The sequence below is a fragment of the Giraffa tippelskirchi genome, chromosome 14, assembly GCF_054371585.1.
Source record: "Giraffa tippelskirchi isolate mGirTip1 chromosome 14, T2T-mGirTip1v1.2.pri, whole genome shotgun sequence".
NCBI lineage: Eukaryota > Metazoa > Chordata > Mammalia > Artiodactyla > Giraffidae > Giraffa > Giraffa tippelskirchi.
Window position 1 is genome coordinate 70,246,645 of NC_137288.1, and position 20,616 is coordinate 70,267,260.

The following is a 20,616-nucleotide window of genomic DNA, read 5'->3' on the forward strand; positions in this document are numbered from 1 at the left end:
TTAAAGCTTTAGTACTTTAAAATTTATTTGTTATCAATTATTACTCATTGTCTATAGCACTGAAACTTGGAAAAAGCAATTTTCCTTTAGAAAAAAAATTGTACAAAGTATTAATTTATGTCTACCAGATCACCATGTAATATGAAAATCTGTTTTTAAGTGCACTGAATTCTCTGCAAAATCATCTCACATTTCTGTAATCTATGCTGTCTTTTCTTATGTACAATGTTCTCATGTATTAGAATTTTATTTATAGAGAAAGCTATACTGAAACACTTTTGTCTGTCATACATAAACATTTAAAATACTTATGTTTTATAAACTGATAAATGTATCAATGCTTAAAAGTTAAACCAAATTAATCTTGCTGCAGTCTTAACAAATGCAATCTGGATTATATAGGGGAATAGCTTATTTTATTTTAAGAAAAATCCATTAGAACTCAAAACAATACTACTAAGCTTACAAAACAGAAGCTACAAAATTTAGCCATACATCATTTTCTGATTTGCTGTTGTTTTTCAGTCGCTAAGCTGTATCCGACTCTTTTGCAACCCCATGGACTGTAGCCCACAGGCTCCTCTGCCCGTGGGATTTCCCAGGCAAAAATACTGGAGCAGGTTGCCATTTCCTTCTCCAGGGCATTTTCTGATTACTTCGTGTTTTTTCTATAAACCTTTGGTAAGCAAGTAGATTTTATAAATTTCCCTTTGTACTTTCTTTTTTCTCCTACATTGTTCAGGACGTGAAATGATATTTAACAATGGAATAGCTTGCTTGATGGGGTATTTGGTTTAACACTTTTATTGAAGAAGACTCTAAGACATTATTTTCAAATATTAATTTTTAAAGAGGATAATGATCTTTTAAAGACTTACTGATCTTTGGATTCAAACACTGGTCTATAAATTCCAGTTCAACCATATATAAAGCTATTTTTGTTAATAATAGTATCTATATCAGAAGCCTATTGTGGCTCAGACGGTAAAGCGTCTGCCTACAATGTGGGAGACCCAGGTTCCATCCCTGGGTTGGGAAGATCCTCTGGAGAAGGCAGTGGCACCCCACTCCAGTACTCTCGCCTGGAAAATCCCATGGACGGAGGAGCCCGGTAGGCTACAGTCCACGGGGTCGCAAAGAGCCGGACACGACTGAGCGACTTCACTTTATACTTGATATTATGAGGGTTGCATAGAATGACACATGTGAAGCACTTAGAACAGTGCCTGGGCCGCAGTAAGTGCTCAACAAGGGTTAGTCTATTACTGTGACTCACCTTCGTTAAATCTGTTTATCGACATACTGGGGAAATTTTCCTATATTGTATGGTTCCTGTGAGGATCAAATTGTGTGCACTTAGGACTTTTAATATGTAGTAGGTATGGTTATATGTACTTAAATGTTAATACACATACAAGGCACTTAAGGATCTTACCCTGTAGCAGGCATTGTTATTTATAGTTAAAAATAACAGGTCTTCCCTAGTGGCTCAGACGGTCAAGAATCAAGTTGCAATGTGGGAAACCAGGGTTCAATCCCGGGGTTGGGAAGATCCCCTGGAGAAGAGAATGGCAATCCACTCCAGGATTCTTGCCTGGAGAATTCCTGGTAGGCTCCAGTCCATGGGGCCGCAAAGAGTCAGACATGACTGAGTGACTAACATTACACTTTACATTCACTTTACACTCACTTTACATTCATGATAGGTCTTTATTATTAAATTAATAATCCTCTATGCTAAACGGATACGAAGCTAACATGTAAGAGTTGCATCATTGCTCCCTGTGTGGTGATACAAGAACCTTACATAATTTCAGTAGAGTTCATGCTTCCCTCCAGTTTATCCCTCTCCACCAGAGATCACATGTAAATAAACATTTCAAATATTGAGTTTTTTTGAGGCATCCATTTGATTACAGATTTGATTACAGTAATACATCCTATTAGCATGTTTTAATAATTACAAATATTTTCTTTCTCAACTTAGATCGGAAACAGATGAGAAAAAAATCCATTCATCCTTGTCAATCAACTGACAAAGATGTGATAAAAGAAGCTCATGCTGAGAATTTAATGACTAATTTATCAAATGCTTATGCTTCAGGTATGGATGCTATTAACAAATGTTATGTTTTATTCTTTTTATAAAATTCTATGTTATTTACATATTTATTGAAGTAATTTTGATTTTCTTAAGATTTATAGACTAACTTTTATATGTATACTCTAACTGACTTTTGAAAGTACAACTTACCAGCTTATTTTTGACGACAGTCAAATCAGGACCACCTGGGAGAGCTTAAAGGGCCAGTTACTTTAACGGTGTTCATCTAAAGCGGCTTACTTTTTGGTGAAAATTGTTATTCAGTGGGACTTCAAATGAAGATTATTTGTAGGATTTGGACAAATGCTGCTTTATTTACTATTTGACATGGCCTTCAAATATCTTTAATTTCCTATGATCAAAATTCTATCTGATGGTGAGTTTCTTTGACTCTTTAGATACCGACCTTGTTGTTTATTTCTATTTTCTCTAGACTTGTTGCCATCCAAGGAGGGCGAAGATTTAACAAAATGCTTTCTGCTCCGAGTGGTAAATATTCTTCTGCACTACATTGAGAAAACTTTCGATGTTAGGAGTAAAATATCGGACTTTCATCATCCTCATCAACTTCTTGAAGGTTTGGATGGGTTTGACTTAGAGCTGTCTGACCATCCTGAATCTCTGGAGCAGTTGCTTGTTGATTGCACAGACACCTTAAAATATGGTGTTAAAACAGGTAATTTTCAAATTTGTTTGCCCAAACTGGAGACTGAATGAGTAACCTTGAGTTTACATTTGCATCGAAAAATACCCGGATTTCGTTCATTTTTATGTAAAACATTTGTCTAGTTTATTTTAAATTGGTATTTTCATATATGAATTGTTTATTAATTAACAGAGAAAGTAAACAAAATGATTAATTGGTTTGGAGGGATATATCCCAATGGCAAATAACATACAGTTTTTATTTACCTTTTTCATTTGTTGCCTTATTTGATCATATTCATTACTGGATGCTTGATTTATTATCTCTGTACATCAATAAAATAGAGAATGCTAAAATGAAATACATGTATAATTTATATATACAGTCTATATTTTAAAAAGTGTTTTCTGATTAAAATAACATTATTGTAACTTAATTATTAATCTCTTAAAACAATGGTACTTCCAGGAACAAACGATATTTGAACAAAACTCTAGAGGCAAAACAGAGATTCACAAACAGCTATCACACACATTATCTTTAAGATAGAATGTAAAACCAGTGCACAGAACAATCCATTGTGAGGCTAAGGAGGAGAAGCTTAATTTAAACTGAGCTGAATATAGATTGTTCAATTTGACAAGCAATGTTTGGTGATTTTTTCCTTAATATAAAATTTCAAAAAGTCATTATAAGAGGAACCTGATATTTTTATAGTTGAAATTATTTATCTTTTTTTGCTACCTGTATTTTTAAAAACTTCTTTTCCATTATGGTTTCTTATAGGATATTGAATATCCTGTGCTCTACATTAGGACCTTGCTGTTTATCCATCCTACATGTAACAGTTTCCATCGGCTAACCCCAAACTCCCAAACCAGTTCGTCCTCCACCCGTCTCCTCCTTGGCAATCACAAGAAGTCTGTTATCTATGTTTGTGATTCTGTTTCTGTTTTGTAGATAAGTTTATTTGTGTCATATTTTGGATTCCGCATATTTGTTGTTCAGCCGCTAAGTCCTGTCTGACTCTGCAATCCCACGGGCTGCAGCACCCCAGGCTCCTCTGTCCTCTGTTGTCTTCTGGCGTTTGCTCAAATACATGTTCATCGAGTTGGTGATGCTGTCTAACTATCTCATCCTCTGTCGCCCCCTTCTCCTCCTCCCTCAATCTTTGCCGGCATCAGAGTCTGTTCCATTGTGTTGGCTCTTTGCATCAGGTGACCAAAATAGTGGGGCTTCAGCTTCAGCATCAGTCCTCCCAATGCATATTCAGGGTTGGTTTCCTTTAGGATTGACTGGTTTGATCTCCTTGCAGTCCAAGGGATTCTCAAGAATCTTCTCCAGCACCACAGTCAGAAAGCATCAATCCTTCGGTGCTCAGTCTTCTTTACGGTCCAACTCTCACATGATGTTTGCCTTTCTCTGACTTACCTTGCTTAGTATGATAATCTCTAGGGACCTGATATTTCATCCAAAAAATGTATAAGCAGCTTTGGAGGGAAAATTATTTCATCTTCTAGGTGATCTTTCCCCCATTCACTGAGTTGGCTTCCCACACCCCACCCACGGTCTTTCTACTTCAGTTGGGTTCATCACTCTGGCATTTGAGCCCTTTCTCATTTCGGTGCCTTCTTATAGCAGCTTCTCCTCCTCCACTGTTTGGAAATAGACTTAAGACCTTCCCTGAAAGATCACTTCCTCCAAAAGCCTTCTGTGGAGACTGCCCCTCCTACTCCTGACCCGTTAGAAATGGTCTTGTAACACCCTGATCCTTTGCTTCGTAATTTTTGCTTTTTACTGTACTTAAATACATTTGTATCATTATTTGATTATTATCTCCTTCTTTCAATAGTAAGGTAAGTGAGACCCCCATGATAGTGGCTATGTCCACCCTGTATGACCACTGGGCCCTAATACCCAGAACACTCCCAGCATATGATAATTGCTCAGGAATGTTCACTGAATGAAATAGTGTACTAGATCCATAATACCTGTTCACTGAGAAACTGCTATAAAATTTAACCACATTTCAACCCTCTGTTTACAGTTTGACCTATGTGTAATTTTGTCTTTTTTTCCCCAGGACACCCTCGCTATTTTAACCAGCTGTCAGGTGGGCTAGATATGGTTGGACTTGCAGGGGAATGGTTGACAGCCACTGCAAATACAAACATGTGAGTCTCCTTCTCGATCTAAGGAACGTGGGACTGTGAGACACGTGAGCAAGAGTGAAGGTGTCAGTTGTTGAAGTTCTGTTTTGCGACAGGATGTTTGCTCTATCAGAAACAAACAGGTGATACCAGAGAGAAAGGCAAAGAAGATGGCTCCTGTTCCCTGGGGGCATTTTGACTGGTACTCTGGACTGTCTCTCCTCTCCAGAAACTCTCAGGATCTGAATTTCCTGGTAAATAGTAAAGTTCAGTTGGTTAGTCTGAGTTATTAGTGTGCAGACTGGGAGTCCAACTCCAGGACCGAAATCACCGCAACACTACCAAAAACGGCCCAGAGCACGTAGTCCAAAACCGACACACACCAGTGTTTGAAAAGTTGCCTGCATATTAATTAGAAGTTCAATCTGCTCAAAGGTGAAGAAGGTAAACTGTTAGAGTTAAATCGAACTCCAATGTGATTCCTTACTTCAAGAAAATTAGAGATATCAAGGGAACATTTCATGCAAAGATGGGCTCAATAAAGGACAGAAATGGTATGGACCTAAGAGAAGCAGAAGATGTTAAGAAGAGGTGACAAGAATACACAGCAAAACTATACAAAAAAGGTCTTCATGACCCAGATAATCATGATGGTGTGATCACCAACATAAAGCCAGACATCCTGGAATGTAAAGTCAAGTGGTCCTTTTTTTTTTGTTTTTTTTTTGTTTTTTTTTTGTTTTTATAAATTTATTTATTTTACTTGGGGGCTAATTACTTTACAATATTGTAATAGTTTTTGCCATACATTGACAAGAATCAGCCATGGGTTTACATGTGTTCCCCTTCCCGAACCCCCCACCCACCTCCCTCCCCCTCCCATCCCTCTGGATCATCCCACTGCCCCGGCCCCGAGCCCTTGTCACATGCATCGAACATGGAATGGTGCTCTGTTTCACATATGACAATACACATGTCTCAATGCCATTCTCCCAGAACGTCCCACCCTCACCTTCTCCCTCAGAGTCCATAAAATTGTTCCATGCATCTGTGTCTCTCATTCTGTCCCGCATATAGGGTTATCGTTACCATCTTTCAGATTCCATATATATGCATTAGTATACTGTATTGTTGTTTTTCTTTCTGGCTTACTTCACTCTGTATAATGGGCTCCAGTTTCATCCATCTCAGTAGAACCGGTTCAAATGTATTTTTTTTAAGAAGCATCACTACGAACAGAGCTAGTGGAGGTGATGGAATTCCAGTTAAGCTATTTCAAATCCTAAAAGATGATGCTGTGAAAGTGCTTCACTCAATATGCCAGCAAATTTGGAAAACGCAGCAGTGGCCACAGGACTGGAAAAGTCAGTTTTCATTCCAATCTCAAAGGCAATGCCAAAGAATGTTCAAACTGCCACACAGTTGCACTCATCTCACACGCTAGTAAAGTAATGCTCAAAATTCTCCGAGCCAGGCTTCAACAGTACATGAGCCATGAACTTCCAGATGTTGAAGCTGGATTTAGAAAAGTCAGAGGAACCAGAGATCAAATTGCCAATATCTGTTGGATCATCGAAAAAGCATGAGTTCCAGAAAAATATCTACTTCTGCTTTATTGACTATGCCAAAGCCTTTGACTGTGTGGACCACAACAAACTGTGGAAAATTCCGAAAGAAATGGGGATACCAGACCAACTGACCTGCCTCTTAAGAAACCTGTATGCAGGTCGGGAAGCAGCAGTTAGAACTGGACATGGAACATCAGACTGGTTCCAAATAGGGAAAGGAGTACGTCAAGGCTGTATATTGTCACCCTGCTTATTTAACTTATATGTAGAGTACATCATGAGAAACGCTGGGCTGGAGGAAGCACAAGCTGGAATCAAGATTGCCGGGAGAAATATCAATAACCTCAGATATGCAGATGACACCACCCTTATGGCAGAAAGTGAAGAAGAACTAAAGAGCCTCTTGATGAAAGTGAAAGAGGAGAGTGAAAAAGCTGGCTTAAAACTCAACATTCAGAAAACTAAGATCATGGCATCCGGTCCCATCACTTCATAGCAGATAGATGGGGAAACAGTGGAAACAGTGGCTGACTTTATTTTGGGGGCTCCAAAATCACTGCAGATGGTGACTACAGCCATGGAATTAAAAGACGCTTGCTCCTTGGAAGGAAAGTTATGACCAACCTAGACAGCATATTAAAAAGCAGAGACATTACTTTGCCAACAAAGGTCCATCTAGTCAAGGCTATGGTTTTTCCAGTAGTCATGTATGGATGTGAGAGTTGGATTATAAAGAAAGCTGAGGGCCAAAGAAATAGATGCTTTTGAACTGTGGGGTTGAAGAAGAGTCTTGAGAGTCCCTTGGACTGCAAGGAGATCCAACCAGTCCATCCTAAGGGAAATCAGTCCTGAATATTCATTCAAAGGACTGATGTTGAAGCTGAAACTCCAATACTTTGGCCACCTGATGCAAAGAGCTGACTCCTTTGAAAAGACCCTGATTTGGGGAAAGATTGAAGGAGGGAGGAGAAGGGGATGACAGAGGATGAGATGGGTGGATGGCATCACCGACTCAATGGACATGAGTTTGAATAAACTCTAGGAGTTGGCGATGGACAGAGAGACTTGGTGTGTTGCAGTCTATGGGGTCGCAGAGTCATACACGACTGAGCAACTGAACTGACTGACTGACTGTTGTCTGAAAATAATGTCTACTCCATGGAATTGAAATAGGATCAAAAGGTAATGTGTGTAAGAAGCTGAAATTGACATAGCACTGGCAAAAATGAGCCTCATTGAAAGAGAAGTCTGTAAGGCTTGCTTTGTAAACTTTGCTCCTCTTAGAACTATAAACTTAATTCTAATAGGCAATGGATTTTCTTAGTCTGGGTTTTTGTGCAGAGCCCTGGGCCAGAGCTTATGTATTATCACTTTATTAGGGCATGCCATCCAGAGGAGCAGGACTGATGGGGAATGAAGGGAGTCAGGACAAGGCAGAGGGTAACACGAGGGGCCTTTTAGACCTGCTACCCCTTAGAATAAGCAGAAGTGAGTGCATGGTCTCCGGGGATGTATACCCCCCTGTAGAGAACTGCTTCTACCATCAGTCCCTCTGTAGAGAGCAAGGGAACAAATTTATTCTCCACCAGGTCTCTTATGACCAAAGAACTACAGAATGGGATGTTAACATTCCCCACACATCATCACTGGGCATTCTTGGGACTCCCACCTGATCCCATGACTTGTCATACTAAGGGCAGAAGGAAGTCCCAGGGCTGAAGGTTAGGGACTGCAAGTGTGTGATTCTCTATTGTGTTATGGGTGAGTCTGAATGAAAGTGGTCATGGTGGCTGGGCCTGAATCATGTCCGAAGGCCTGAGAAAGAGAAAGGTGAGCACCTCTGAAATGGCACATAACTGGTGCCTGGTACAGGAATCCACATGTAACTACACTTAAAGGGATCTTTAACATTGTTTTGAGGACAAATAGAAAGGATTTCTTGAGAATAACTGGACCCACTCTTTGATTTGGGAGTCCTTAGTACATACATTATTATTTATTGCATTTTGGTATTTATAGAGAAAAGCATTGAGCCTTCCTTTTTAATCTCAACTTCTTTCTGTAGAGCTAATTTCACCAGGCGGCTCAGAGGAGAGTCCCCCACAACAGTCTTCTTTGAATTCTTTTCAATGAGGTGTTCTCACCTGTCCTATCTACTTGCTGTTTTTGGACACAACAGTTTTTAGCCTTTTTTTTTTTGATGTGTTTGCTCCTACCACAATCTTTATCTCGAAAACATTTATCAATTTTAGAAAAAGCTCTTTCATATTCTGTGAATCATTATCTGTAGCTGTAAATATGCTGACCCTCAGGAAATGTGTATATATTTTATTGATAACTAGGCATTTTCTGTCCCTAACAGTGTTGTGTGTGTGCTGAGGGGATGGGCCTACTTTCAATTTCCTTTTGGTGGCAAATGAAATTCCCAGGTATGCACAAAACAGTGGAAGCCATGATACTTTGTAGAACTAACATACTCTTGATCACGGACAAGAACGTATAAAATTTAACCATTTCTTGCACAGTTTGTTGTAGAATACAAAAATATGTATAATCTTGCCTAGCACATGATTTTAATATAATTCACAGTGGAATTTCTATACATGTATTATAGGTTTACCTATGAAATAGCTCCAGTATTTACTGTCATGGAAACAGTTCTTCTTAAGAAAATGTGTGAAATTATTGGCTGGAGAGAAACAGAAGCAGATGGAATATTTTCACCTGGTAAGAAAAAGGTTTATAAGTGAAAAGAAATAATAGGAGAAAGTAAAAATGTATTTCAATTAATATGATTGTTTTTGAGTCAGTTAACTAATTTGAATGTTCATAAGCCATATTGTTGGTTATAATCATAGACAAAGTTTTATGAAATCTAAAAGTTGTGGAATCTCTTGTTTATGATTTCTCTTAATACTTTCAAGGAAGACTATTTTAAAAATGACATCAGTACTTTGGCACCATTTTAGTTTCAGCAAACTCTCAAATCGTCTCAATCAACATTTCTGATTTTTGAAATTAGATTAACAGCCACAATTTCTCTTCCATAGGTGGGAGTATATCAAACCTCTATGGTATATTAGTAGCTCGTTATAAGCAATATCCAGAGATAAAAGCAAAAGGCATGACAGTACTTCCGTGCATTGTATTGTTTGTTTCTGAACAAGTAAGTATCAAGTCTAGATTTTTCTAAGCGTTAAGAATCTTCTAAGATATACTGATAAAGTAATTTAAACATTGAGAATATTAGCTTCATTTTTATGTTAAAAATACTCTGTAATCTCTGTTTGGATCTATATATTGATATCGGAAAGGAGGAAAACAACTTTTCAGTCTATACAGACTATATAGATTAGCAATACAAATAATTCAGGAAAAATGTTATTTCAACATAGGAGAAACTAACAGAAAAAAAGATAAGATTGTAAATATAAAACATTCTGCTATCTTTACCAAAAAAAACATCAAGGCATAAAAATTTCAAATATTCAATGCTTCTTTTTAACATGGCATGCAAAGAAGAAGAAAGTGACCCCTGTTCCGCTTTCCCAGCCAGGCCTGAAGACGCTGGTTGAAGAGAAAGCTTTGTGTTCATATGCCCTCAGCCAGATGTTTATGGAATTGACAGTAGACCCACCGAGGTCTCCTTTAGCTTTCATGTTCCGACTCTGTGTAAAGTATCAAAACTTCTTTAAAAAAATCAATTAATTCCTCTAATAAATCTGATCACTTTTTCTTTTCACCATGGTAACATTATAATCTTAAAGTGTAATTGAAGTCCCAGCTTGAGAATTGTACCTAAAAGTACTTGGAAACACTGGGTTTTCTAAAAATGTCCCTATGTCTGCAATGTCCTTCCTTTACTAAACTCAAATTGGCATTATATAAATACATATTATCAAACTGGGACCATTGCTGCATCGTTGTTTTTGTTTAGTGGCTAAGTCTTGTCTGACTCTTTTGTGACCCCATGGACTGTAGCCCACCAAGCTCCTCCGTCCATGGGATTTCCCAGGCAAGAATACTGGAGTGGGTTGCCTTTTCCTTCTCCAGGAGATCTTCCTGACCCAGGGATTGAACCCGAGTCTCCTGCATTGGCAGGCAGATTCTTTACCACTGAGCCACCAGGCAAGTCCCACTGCTGCATACTTAATGTAATTTACTATAAAACAATACAATCAAAGATACTTGTTTACAAATGTCATTTTCATCATTTGACATATACTTTTTCAATATTATGAGCAAATAAGCTGAAATCCCATAATGTAGATTTTTTAAAAAAATCATTTACTATTTAATCTATGTATTGATATTCTCCATTGAAATGAAAACATGGTAAGGGTCTTAAATTTCTCTTTTCTCTCATATATCTGGTCTTTTCCAGGCAACTAAAAATAACCCAGGAAAAATTTATCTTTGAGCTGTCACCTCCGTCTTACTGATTCTGTTTACATTATGCAAATTATGCTATGAGATAGTAGTCACCCAGAAGGCAAGAAATCAAAGTTGATATCAAAGTCAAAATTAAAAACTACAAGCAGAGGAAAAATTGATTCACTTCTTTAGGCCTCTCTTTAAAAAAAGAAATAATTGGAAATTCAAGACTTAAAGCTGTCCATAGCATGTAAGGACTTACCTGGAGGATATTGTAACTAAATTTATAAATGACACGATTCATGTAGATACAGAAAACTAGAATAAGAATATTCAAACTCCTGCACTGAAAGTGTTGTGCTGAGTGACAGTGCCTCCTAGAAAGAGGTGCTACAGCCTTCTTCATCTCAGCTAACATCATGATAAGGGTCTGGAAGTGTGCCTTGAGAACTACACTTCTATATGTGTGTATATATATATATATATTTATATATGCACAAATCCATTCAGAGGTATGCATATATGCCCAAATTTGAGTGATGCACTAGTGTAAGTGATGATTTAAGGCAGGAAAATTAATGCCTTTCCTGTTTTCATTTTTGCCCAAGGGTCATTATTCCATAAAAAAAGCCGCAGCAACCCTCGGTATTGGAACTGATAACGTAATTGAAGTCAAATGTGATGAAAGGTATGTTTCTGAACACATTCTCAAAGTTTTTATTATTATTATGCTTCATATAAAGATTAAAATCCAATTTTTCTATTATCCCAATTTTTAGCAAGAATACTTTCCCAGATTAGTTTCAATAATTTTAACTAGAAGTAATTACGAAAGAAGCACCAAAGTTATCTTATCCTGTTGTTAAGATTTCTTTACTGAATGTAGTCCTATACAAGTGATAGTGTCACATACCTTTTGTTTAAGTATATTGAAGTAGCAACATAATGATGTTTGGAGATGAAAAATTCAGTTGCATCAGAAATCTACAGAGTGAAAATATATTTCCATTTCTCTTGAATCTTTTCATGAATAAACTATATTATAAATACATATATTCTGAAAGATCATTTTGATGCATATTAAATATATTTATACATATCAAATTCTGTGTTACAATCTACAACTTATTTTTTAAATTTTTTTGGCTTTAGAATATATCTTAGAAATCTTAACCTGTGAATTTATAGAGACGTCCCTTATTCTTTTTTAATTACTTTGGAGTTTTCCATTTTGTAAATATAATTTCACAAATCTTATTTAAAAGGTTTTCACCTAGATTTCAGTATTTAAAGACAATGATTAAATGAATGTGTGTGTGTGTGTGTGCACGCTCTCAGTTATGTCTGGCTCTTCGTGACCCCACGGACTGTAGCCCGCCAGGCTCCTCTGTCCATGGAATTTTCCAGGCAAGAATACTGGAGCGCGTTGCCATTTCCTCTCAAGGAGATCTTCCTGACCCAGGGATCGAATCTGAGTCTTTTGGGTCTCCTGCATTGGCAGGTGGATTCTTTACCACTCACAGCACCTGGGAAGCCCTGATTTAATGAATATAATTATACAAGTATACTTGAATGTCTGTGTTTGAATATTTCTCACACGAATCCCTAGAAGTTAAATTACAGGTTCAAAGATTGTCTGCACTTAAATGTTATATAGATTTTCATTTACCCTTCAAATATTTTTGAATTAACTGACACTTATCTACTGGGAGAAACTTGAATATTATCAATACTTCTGTACTTGAAAATTCTGATAGATGAAGATGACCTTTAGTTGTTTGGAACAATATATGTCTAGTATACTGACCAACCCGCTGTGTGTTACCATAATATGTCTGTTCATTTTCATTTGCCAATTTTTTGCTGGTAATTCATTATTTATTGGCTTGTAAAAATATTTATATATTGAGATGTTTTGAAATGCAAAATATATGAATATAAAATATTTTGCAAATATGTTTTGTAAGTTTGTCATTCTATACTTATTTCAAGTTGTTTGGTTTTCTTTATATAAATCCTGTACATTTGCTGAGAATCTCTTTCCCAGATATTTTGTATCTGTTTTTACTACTATGAATAGGATATGTTCTGTGTTTATTCAGAACAATTAGTTTTAAAAAAAATAGGAACCTAATTTACTGTTGTAACCCTCCCATTACTTAACATTCTTATAGTTTTCAAAAGTTTTTCAATAAACAATGTTAGGTATTCCAGATGTAAAACCATAAGTACTTAAATTAGGGATTTTTCTTATTTTTGTTTCTATCTATCATCTATTGTTGTCATAATTACCTCCCTAGATAACAGGTATTTCTTCAGGAAAAAAATACTATAATATTGATGGTAGTAGCCATTCTTATTTGATTCCGGACTTTAAGAGGAATGCTTCCCGTGAATCAACAGCAGACGGTGTTTTAGTCTGATAACTGGATGGAGCAGGAAAACACTGGCTTTTGTTTTTTTGTCCCAGAAATTTGCTGTGAAGAAAAATGTGAGACCACCTGAATTTTTGCCACATTCCCCCCACCAATTTGTACCTTTGATTTTTCTACCTTAATGCCAAGAAGTCTTTGTGAAAGTTAAAGTCGCTCAGTCGTGTCTGACTCTTTGTGACTCCATAGACTATACAGTCTGTGGAATTCTCCAGGCCAGAATACTGGAGTGGGTAGCTGTTCCCTTCTCCAGGGAATCTTCCCAACCCAGGGATCGAACCCAGGTCTCCCACATTGCAGGTGGATTCTTTACCAGCTGAACCACAAAGGAAACCCAAGAATACTGGAGTGGGTAGCCTGTATCTTCTCCAGGGGAACTTCCTGATTCAGGAATCGAACCACTGGGGTCTCCCGAATTGCAGGTGGATTCTTTACCAACTGAGCTTCAGGGAAGCACTAAGAAGTCTTTATAATTAAAGGTTAATCATTAGAGAAAGAAAGGAAGAAAGAAAAGAAGGAAGGAAGAAAACCATTATGTATCTTAGAAAAATCAGGATCTTCTGATATGTAAATAATGCAGATTTTAAGATGATTGAATAATAAACTCAACTTCCTTTAACTCAAATAACATGATATTTTACCTTGGTTTTAGGGAACTGCTTAACACTTGTTTTTACACCTGTAAATACCTTTGGGAGACACTAAAAACTAAGTTTTTAATCTTGAATATTATTAATTCTTCTAATTGGTAGAATTGATATGTTTATTCATTCATAAGAAAACAATGTGTATTTGGCTTTTTAAGGGGCAAGATGATTCCAGCTGAGTTAGAGAAAAATATATTACAAGCTAAAAGAAAGGTAAGTTCTGAAGTTCCATATTTAACTTGCAAATGAATCTTTATTTTCTTTACTGACTTTCATTAGCAGCAAACAACTGATAAGAATTGCTACAGGAAATAAAATAATCCCTAGATGTAGGAAATTTCTTCTAAAGCTGAAGTGAAATAATTAAATGACATTGCAATATTTCCCTGATCATTTTGTTTCTGTTAAATATCGAAAGAAAAGTTATCACCAATATTTACTACTAAAGGAGTTTGATCATCTTTATTGTTGTGGTATGATTTTCTGAAAATAAATTCAGAGAGAAATAACAATAAGTGAGACTCAGAGGAAGTGATATTTGTTCATCTTATGGTTAAGCTACTTTTTGCATTACTGGAGGTGCCTACAAATATTTGAAGTTATTAGGTACATAATGTCCTTAGTCAGGGGCTCCCCTGGTTGCTCAGCAGTAAAGAATCCACCTGCCAATGCAGGAGACCTGGGTTCAGTCCCTGAGTTGAGAAGATCGCCTGGAGTAGGAAATGGAAACCCACTCCAGTGTTCTTGTCTGGGGAACCCCATGGACAGAGGAGTCTGGCAGGCTATAGTCCACGGGGTTGCAAAAGTTTCGAATCTGACTTAGCGACTAAGCAACAATGGGCTTCATGAGAGTGAAAGAGTGATTCAGCTTTTGTCACCCCCAGGGCCAGACTCCTTTCTGTGTCGTGGCCACAGCTGGCAGCACCGTGTTTGGGGCCTTCGACCCGCTCCATGACATCGCAGATATTTGTGAGATACACAAACTCTGGATGCATGTGGATGTAAGTCATGTCCTAGAGTCTGGCTCATAATTTCCCTTTTTAAAAAAATGTAACCTGTGAACAGTCCTCATAATTTCTTAATTGACATTATAAGCAAGACCAAAATTTCTCTGTAACTCTGATTTTTATATCAAGAAAAAAGTCTCATTTGCATAAATTACCTTAAAGTAGACAATACACTACCATAGAAAGAGCTACATATGTATCAATATTTTTTTTTAATTCTAAATGCCTATCAATATTCAACCAACAATTTAGAAGATCAATTTGAAGAAATAGTTAAACCTGACTTTAAATCAAAGAGACTTAGCCCCTTACTCTAACATATATTTCTTAATTAATAGCTGTTATAGAAATCAAAACTTTTGATGCTAGTAGTACAATGACTTTGTGCAAAAATGTCTTTGGCTTTGATTAGAGTTGGACAAACGTAACGTTATATAATATGGTAGATATTTTAATTTTTCTGTAGTATTGCCAAATTTGATGCCAACTTTTAAAAAATTCTGTCTCTGGAAATTATGCAGAAGGTGTCTCTTTGAATTAATTATCAATAGAAACCTTAAACTTTACTATGTCATGAATAGACAATGAGAATTCATAGGAGGAAAATTTTAACTGCATTGTTCTTTTAAGTAGGATAATTATAGCCAAGTTTATAATTATCTAGCATAGCAATTACATCCTCGTCAACTTTTGAAATAAATATAACATAGGAAAGAGCAGTCGGTGCTGTGTAAAAAGAAATAACTAATGTGAAAACACAGATCCTTTGTGTCCATTGTAGGCAGCTTGGGGAGGTGGCTTGCTGTTGTCCAGAAACCATTCCTGTAAACTCAGTGGCATTGAAAGGTGAGACCTGGGCCGTTGCTCACGCAAGTGAAAGAACCTATTCAGGCCTCTGTTTTGTTTCGTTAGACTGTGAGCACTAACTGGAGTTGTTTTATCACAGGGCCGACTCTGTGACCTGGAATCCCCATAAACTCATGGGTGTCCCCCTTCAGTGCTCTGCTATCCTGATCCGGGAAAAAGTAAGTGATTTATGTTTTGCAGTAGTGATGCAATGGATATCTTGGTCATGATTAGGTTCACTGTGTGTTCAAAACCAAAATAATTATGGCCTCATTGAATTAATGTAGTGCAGGACCCTTTGCCCTGTAGAGGAAAGCTGATCCTTCATTAGCAACCGCTGGGCTTCCCTGGTGGCTCAAAGGGTAAAGAATCTGCCTGCAATGTGGGAGACCCGGGTTCGACCCCTGGGTCGGGAAGATCCCCTGGAGAAGGAAATGGCACCCCACTGCAGTATTCTTTCCTGGAGAATCCCATGGACAGACTCATGGAGTCGCTAAGAGTTGGACATGACTGAGCAACTAACACTGGCAATGGGTAACTAAAGTGCCACAAAATCAAATGACTGTAGGGCCACAGGTAGTAAGTTAATGTGTGAATAAGATCTGGGATAAGACAATAGACAGTGATGAGAAATAGAATAGATGATAGAAGATGTGGTCATTCATGACCTACCTTCTAAAAACACCATGAACAAATGTAAGGTCTCTGTGGAGTAGACTTGCCCTGCTGACCAGTTTGTTACCTCAGAGAGTAAGGCCAAAATAAGACTCGTTTTAAGTAGGAATGACTATCGGTAACGGTGATGTATATTTAGCATAAAAAGCAAAAATTAAGGATTGTATGAAGTTAATTTTTGCCTATAAGTTTGTGTATTTTATCTCTGTCAATAGTAAATGTAATGCTATACAAGGAGATAAGCCCATGATCTCTTGCAAGAAGAGATACAATTACAAAGTTCAATTTGAATATTCCCTATCTCTACTTAGCTGTTAGAAGTGCAGACACGCTTTACGTAGCTATCATTTATAGCTTTGTTTTCTTTCTCTCTTATTGACTAGCAATCCAGTGGTTTGAATTTAAAAATAAAGTGCTTATCTTCCCATTATAAACTGCCTGAGCTGGTAGTCCCCACTTCCTGTTGAGTATTAAATACACACCTCTTCTCCTAGAGGAGAATCTAAACAATCTCTAAGACAATCTCTAAGACAAGCTCTAAGACAATCTTTGTTCTCTCTTAACCTGAGGCATTCTCAGCAATTCAGGCTGGAACCATTAGCTCTACTTTGGATTTTGCATGGCAACAACCCCGCCACTTGGCTAACAGGTCTATATTCCACTTTCAGATTTCTGGTACTTTTATGTTTAGGGCTCAAAAACAAATTTTCTGCAGTCTTTCTTCATTTCTTCACTCACAATGAGTATGTTAAAGTAGCCCTGCCCTTCTCTGCTCAGCCTCCTACAACCCAGATTGTAAACTCAACAAGGCTAGAGTTTTTTCCTTATCACAAATCCACAGTCCCAGCACAGAGTATGACAGATTTTAGGTGCTTAATTTTTACCTCAGAGACTTCCCGAGTGGCACAACGGTCTAAAGAATCCACCTGCCGATGCAGGAGATGCCAGACATGTGGGTTCAGTCCCTGGCTTGGGAGGATCCCTGAAGAAGGAAATGACAACCCACTCCAGTATTCTTGCCTGGGAAATCTCAGCAACACGGGGACCTGGTGGGTTACAGTCCATGGGCCAGCAAAGCATCGGACCCAGCTGAGCACACACAGTCTTTACCTAAGAACTACAGCTAACACTCATATTGTTCACACTGTTTTAAAAGATTTTAGTTTCTAGTTCCTGCCTAGCAAAATATTAAAGTAGAAGTTTGAAGTAAACTCAAGGGGAAACATTTTTCATGTGTAAATTGGACCCTGTAGTGTATAGTCTATTAGTCATTCAGGCATGTCTGATTCTTTGTGACCCCACGGACTGTAGCCCACCAGGCTCCTCTGTCCATGGAGTTCTCCTGAGCCAGATGGTAAAGAATCTGCCTGCAACGCAGGAGACACGGGAGACGTGGGTCAGTCCCTGGGTTGGGAAGATCCCTGGAGAAGGGAATGGCTACCCACTCGGTATTCTTCTACTTTAATATTTTGTTAGATAGGAACTGGAAACTAAAATATTTTAAAACAGTGTATGTAGTGTGTGTGTGTGTGTATATATATATGTAGTATATAGTGTGTATGCACACATACACACACACACACACAGAGTTCTCTCCTTTGCAAGGTATCATTTCTTCTCCATTTCACCCCAGTACTTCAAATCTTATCACCAATTGTGATCCTTTCCTTAGATCCATAAGCCGCTCCTAAATAAGAGTGTGAGCTTTCTCCCCTTGGAATCTGGATTTCCACAGACTCCCAGACAAACTACGCTCTTGTTAGCTCTCAGACTTACCACTGTATAGATATACGATCTTGAAAATTACTTACCGTGGTGAAGTTTCTGTTTCTTTAATCTATAAAAATAATACAATAGTAGCACTTATGCCCTAAGTCTTCCGTGAGGATCAGATGGTATATTTGTGATGTGTCCAGCATATAATAGGCACGGATAAATACGTTCTTATTTGCTTCATATTCTAAAGGTTATAGTTGGTATATATTTAAACTCTACCCAGTCAGTGCACACAGGTTTAGTCTTTGTTATGCTGTGGCAATGCATGTATTTTGAGAAAAGCCTCTTTTCAACTGGTTGATGGAAAATATTTCTTTTCTCTAGTGTTTATTTTTTAATCATTCAAAAGGAGTATTTCTCCATTCTTCAATACCAAGGAGGAATGTTTTTGACACCTTTTATGTAAGAGGAAATGGCTAGGAAAGGGCAAAATTAAATAAATGGACTATTTTGTTCTCTACGTCCTGTGGCCATCAGGGCAACTCACTTGACTGGCGTTTAAATGGTTGATTCACGAGGGAGCTTAATTAAAGTGAACCAGGCACTCAATTCTAATTAACTTCAATACAGGCTGTCACATAATTTCAAAAGAGCAGCAAAACTTCAAGGTTTTTAAGAAAAGTTAAAGAAATATAGACATGTAGTAATGTAATTACACCATCTAGTGTTCCAGATAAATCCAAAGAACATCTGAATCCATGAAAATCCTAAGAAAGTAATGTATTTTTATATAAAATAAGCAAAAATTCTATTTAAATGTGCCTGTAAAGTAGAAATGCCAAGTGAACTGAAATAAATAAGTGATTGTGGCTTCCTATTGAGATATGGATGACTTAGACAGTAAATATATCGTTCCTTTCTCAGGGTCTTCTGGGAGCATGCAACCAGATGCAGGCTGAATACCTTTTCCAGCCTGATAAAGTCTACAATATTAACTTTGATACCGGGGATAAGACTATTCAGTGCGGCCGACATGTTGATGTCTTTAAGCTCTGGTTAATGTGGAAGGCAAAGGTAGGAATTTGCCATCTTTTATTAGGTCCTATGTACCCGATGGGAGAAGGCAATGGCACCCCACTCCAGTACTCTTGCCTGGGAAATCCCACGGACGGAGGAGCCTGGTAGGCTGCAGCCCATGGGGTCGCGAAGAGTCGGACACGACTGAGCGACTTCACTTTCACTTTTCACTTTCATGCACTGGAGAAGGAAATGGCAACCCACTCCAGTATTCTTGCCTGGAGAATCCCAGGGACGAAGGAGCCTGGTGGGCTGCCGTCTGTGGGGTTGCACAGAGTCGGACACGACTAAAGTGACTTAGTAGCAGCATGTACCCGATGTGACTAGTCCCATATTTTAGAGCTTACTTTGGATGTCTTTTCCCAAATTATAGTCCTTTTATTTTAAGTTTTCCTCTTTTTTAAATTTTATTTATTTTTGGCTGTGCTGGGTCTTCACTGCCGCGCAGGCTTTTCTTTAGTTGTGGCGAAGGGGGGCTACGCTCTAGTTTTGGGGCTTCTCCCCGCAGTGTCTTCTCTGGTTGCAGATCACAGGCTCTGGGGTGCATGGGGCTTCAGTAGTTGCAGCGCGTGGACCCAGTAGCTGCAGTTCGCAGGCTCTAGAGCACAAGCCCAGTAGCTGTGGCACACGGGCTTATTTTCTCCACGGCAGGAGGGATTTCCCCAGATCAGGGATTGAATCCCTGTCTTCTACGTTCGCAGGAGGGTTCTTTACCCTTGAGCCACCAGAGAAGCCCTGCGGTGCTTTAATTTTGTTAAACTTCTGTCAAGGAAACTGCTGTTTCTAACTGCAGATGACAAGCTTGGTTTCTGAGCTCAAAATTCTACTGAGGTGGAAAAGATTTTAGCTTGTTTTACCATTAATATGTATTCTATCAAATAGTAGGAGTAAAATCTGTTAGGAATATAAATTTGCCTGCAGGTTTAAAAAAACCTTTTTTTTTTTTTCTAACTGGAATTGGAACTAGGTCAAGCCACTTGAAGCCAATATAGATTCCCAGACATGAGCAGTTATTAATTACCTGACTATTCAATCTACCTTAGAGTCAAGGTCGGGGCTTCCCAGATGGCGCAGTGGTAGAAAATCCATCTGCTAACGCAGGAGATGCAAGAGACCTGGGTTTGATGCCTGGATCAGGAAGATCCCCTGAAGAAGGAAATGGCAACCCACTTCAGTATTCTTGCCTGGAGAATCCCATGGACAGAAGAGCCTGGCAGGATACAGTCCATGAGTTGCAAAGAGTCAGACATGACTGAGTGGTTAATACATACACACACACACACACACACACACACACACACACACACACACAGAGTCAAGGACAACAGATACAGTCTCTCCAAAGATTGCAACAGCAGGACATATTCTACACCC

The 20,616-nt window shown here is 38.1% G+C and overlaps 1 protein-coding gene across 21 annotated transcripts in view; it reads left to right on the forward strand.

The window, feature by feature from the left end:
* The window catches only part of LOC145534777 (glutamate decarboxylase 1-like), a 216,936-nt gene that overhangs the window by 182,642 nt on the left and 13,678 nt on the right, over positions 1-20,616 (forward strand). For all 21 annotated transcript variants that reach the window (XM_081563055.1, XM_081563049.1, XM_081563051.1 and 18 more), the window contains 11 exons: positions 1,988-2,104; positions 2,538-2,780; positions 4,834-4,924; positions 9,083-9,195; positions 9,519-9,634; positions 11,451-11,530; positions 14,080-14,134; positions 14,806-14,922; positions 15,710-15,774; positions 15,875-15,953; positions 19,090-19,239. In XM_081563055.1, the coding sequence (XP_081419181.1) occupies positions 1,999-2,104; positions 2,538-2,780; positions 4,834-4,924; positions 9,083-9,195; positions 9,519-9,634; positions 11,451-11,530; positions 14,080-14,134; positions 14,806-14,922; positions 15,710-15,774; positions 15,875-15,953; positions 19,090-19,239 (1,215 nt within the window). In that variant the 5' untranslated portion in view covers positions 1,988-1,998. The remainder of the gene's footprint in view (positions 1-1,987; positions 2,105-2,537; positions 2,781-4,833; positions 4,925-9,082; positions 9,196-9,518; positions 9,635-11,450; positions 11,531-14,079; positions 14,135-14,805; positions 14,923-15,709; positions 15,775-15,874; positions 15,954-19,089; positions 19,240-20,616) is intronic.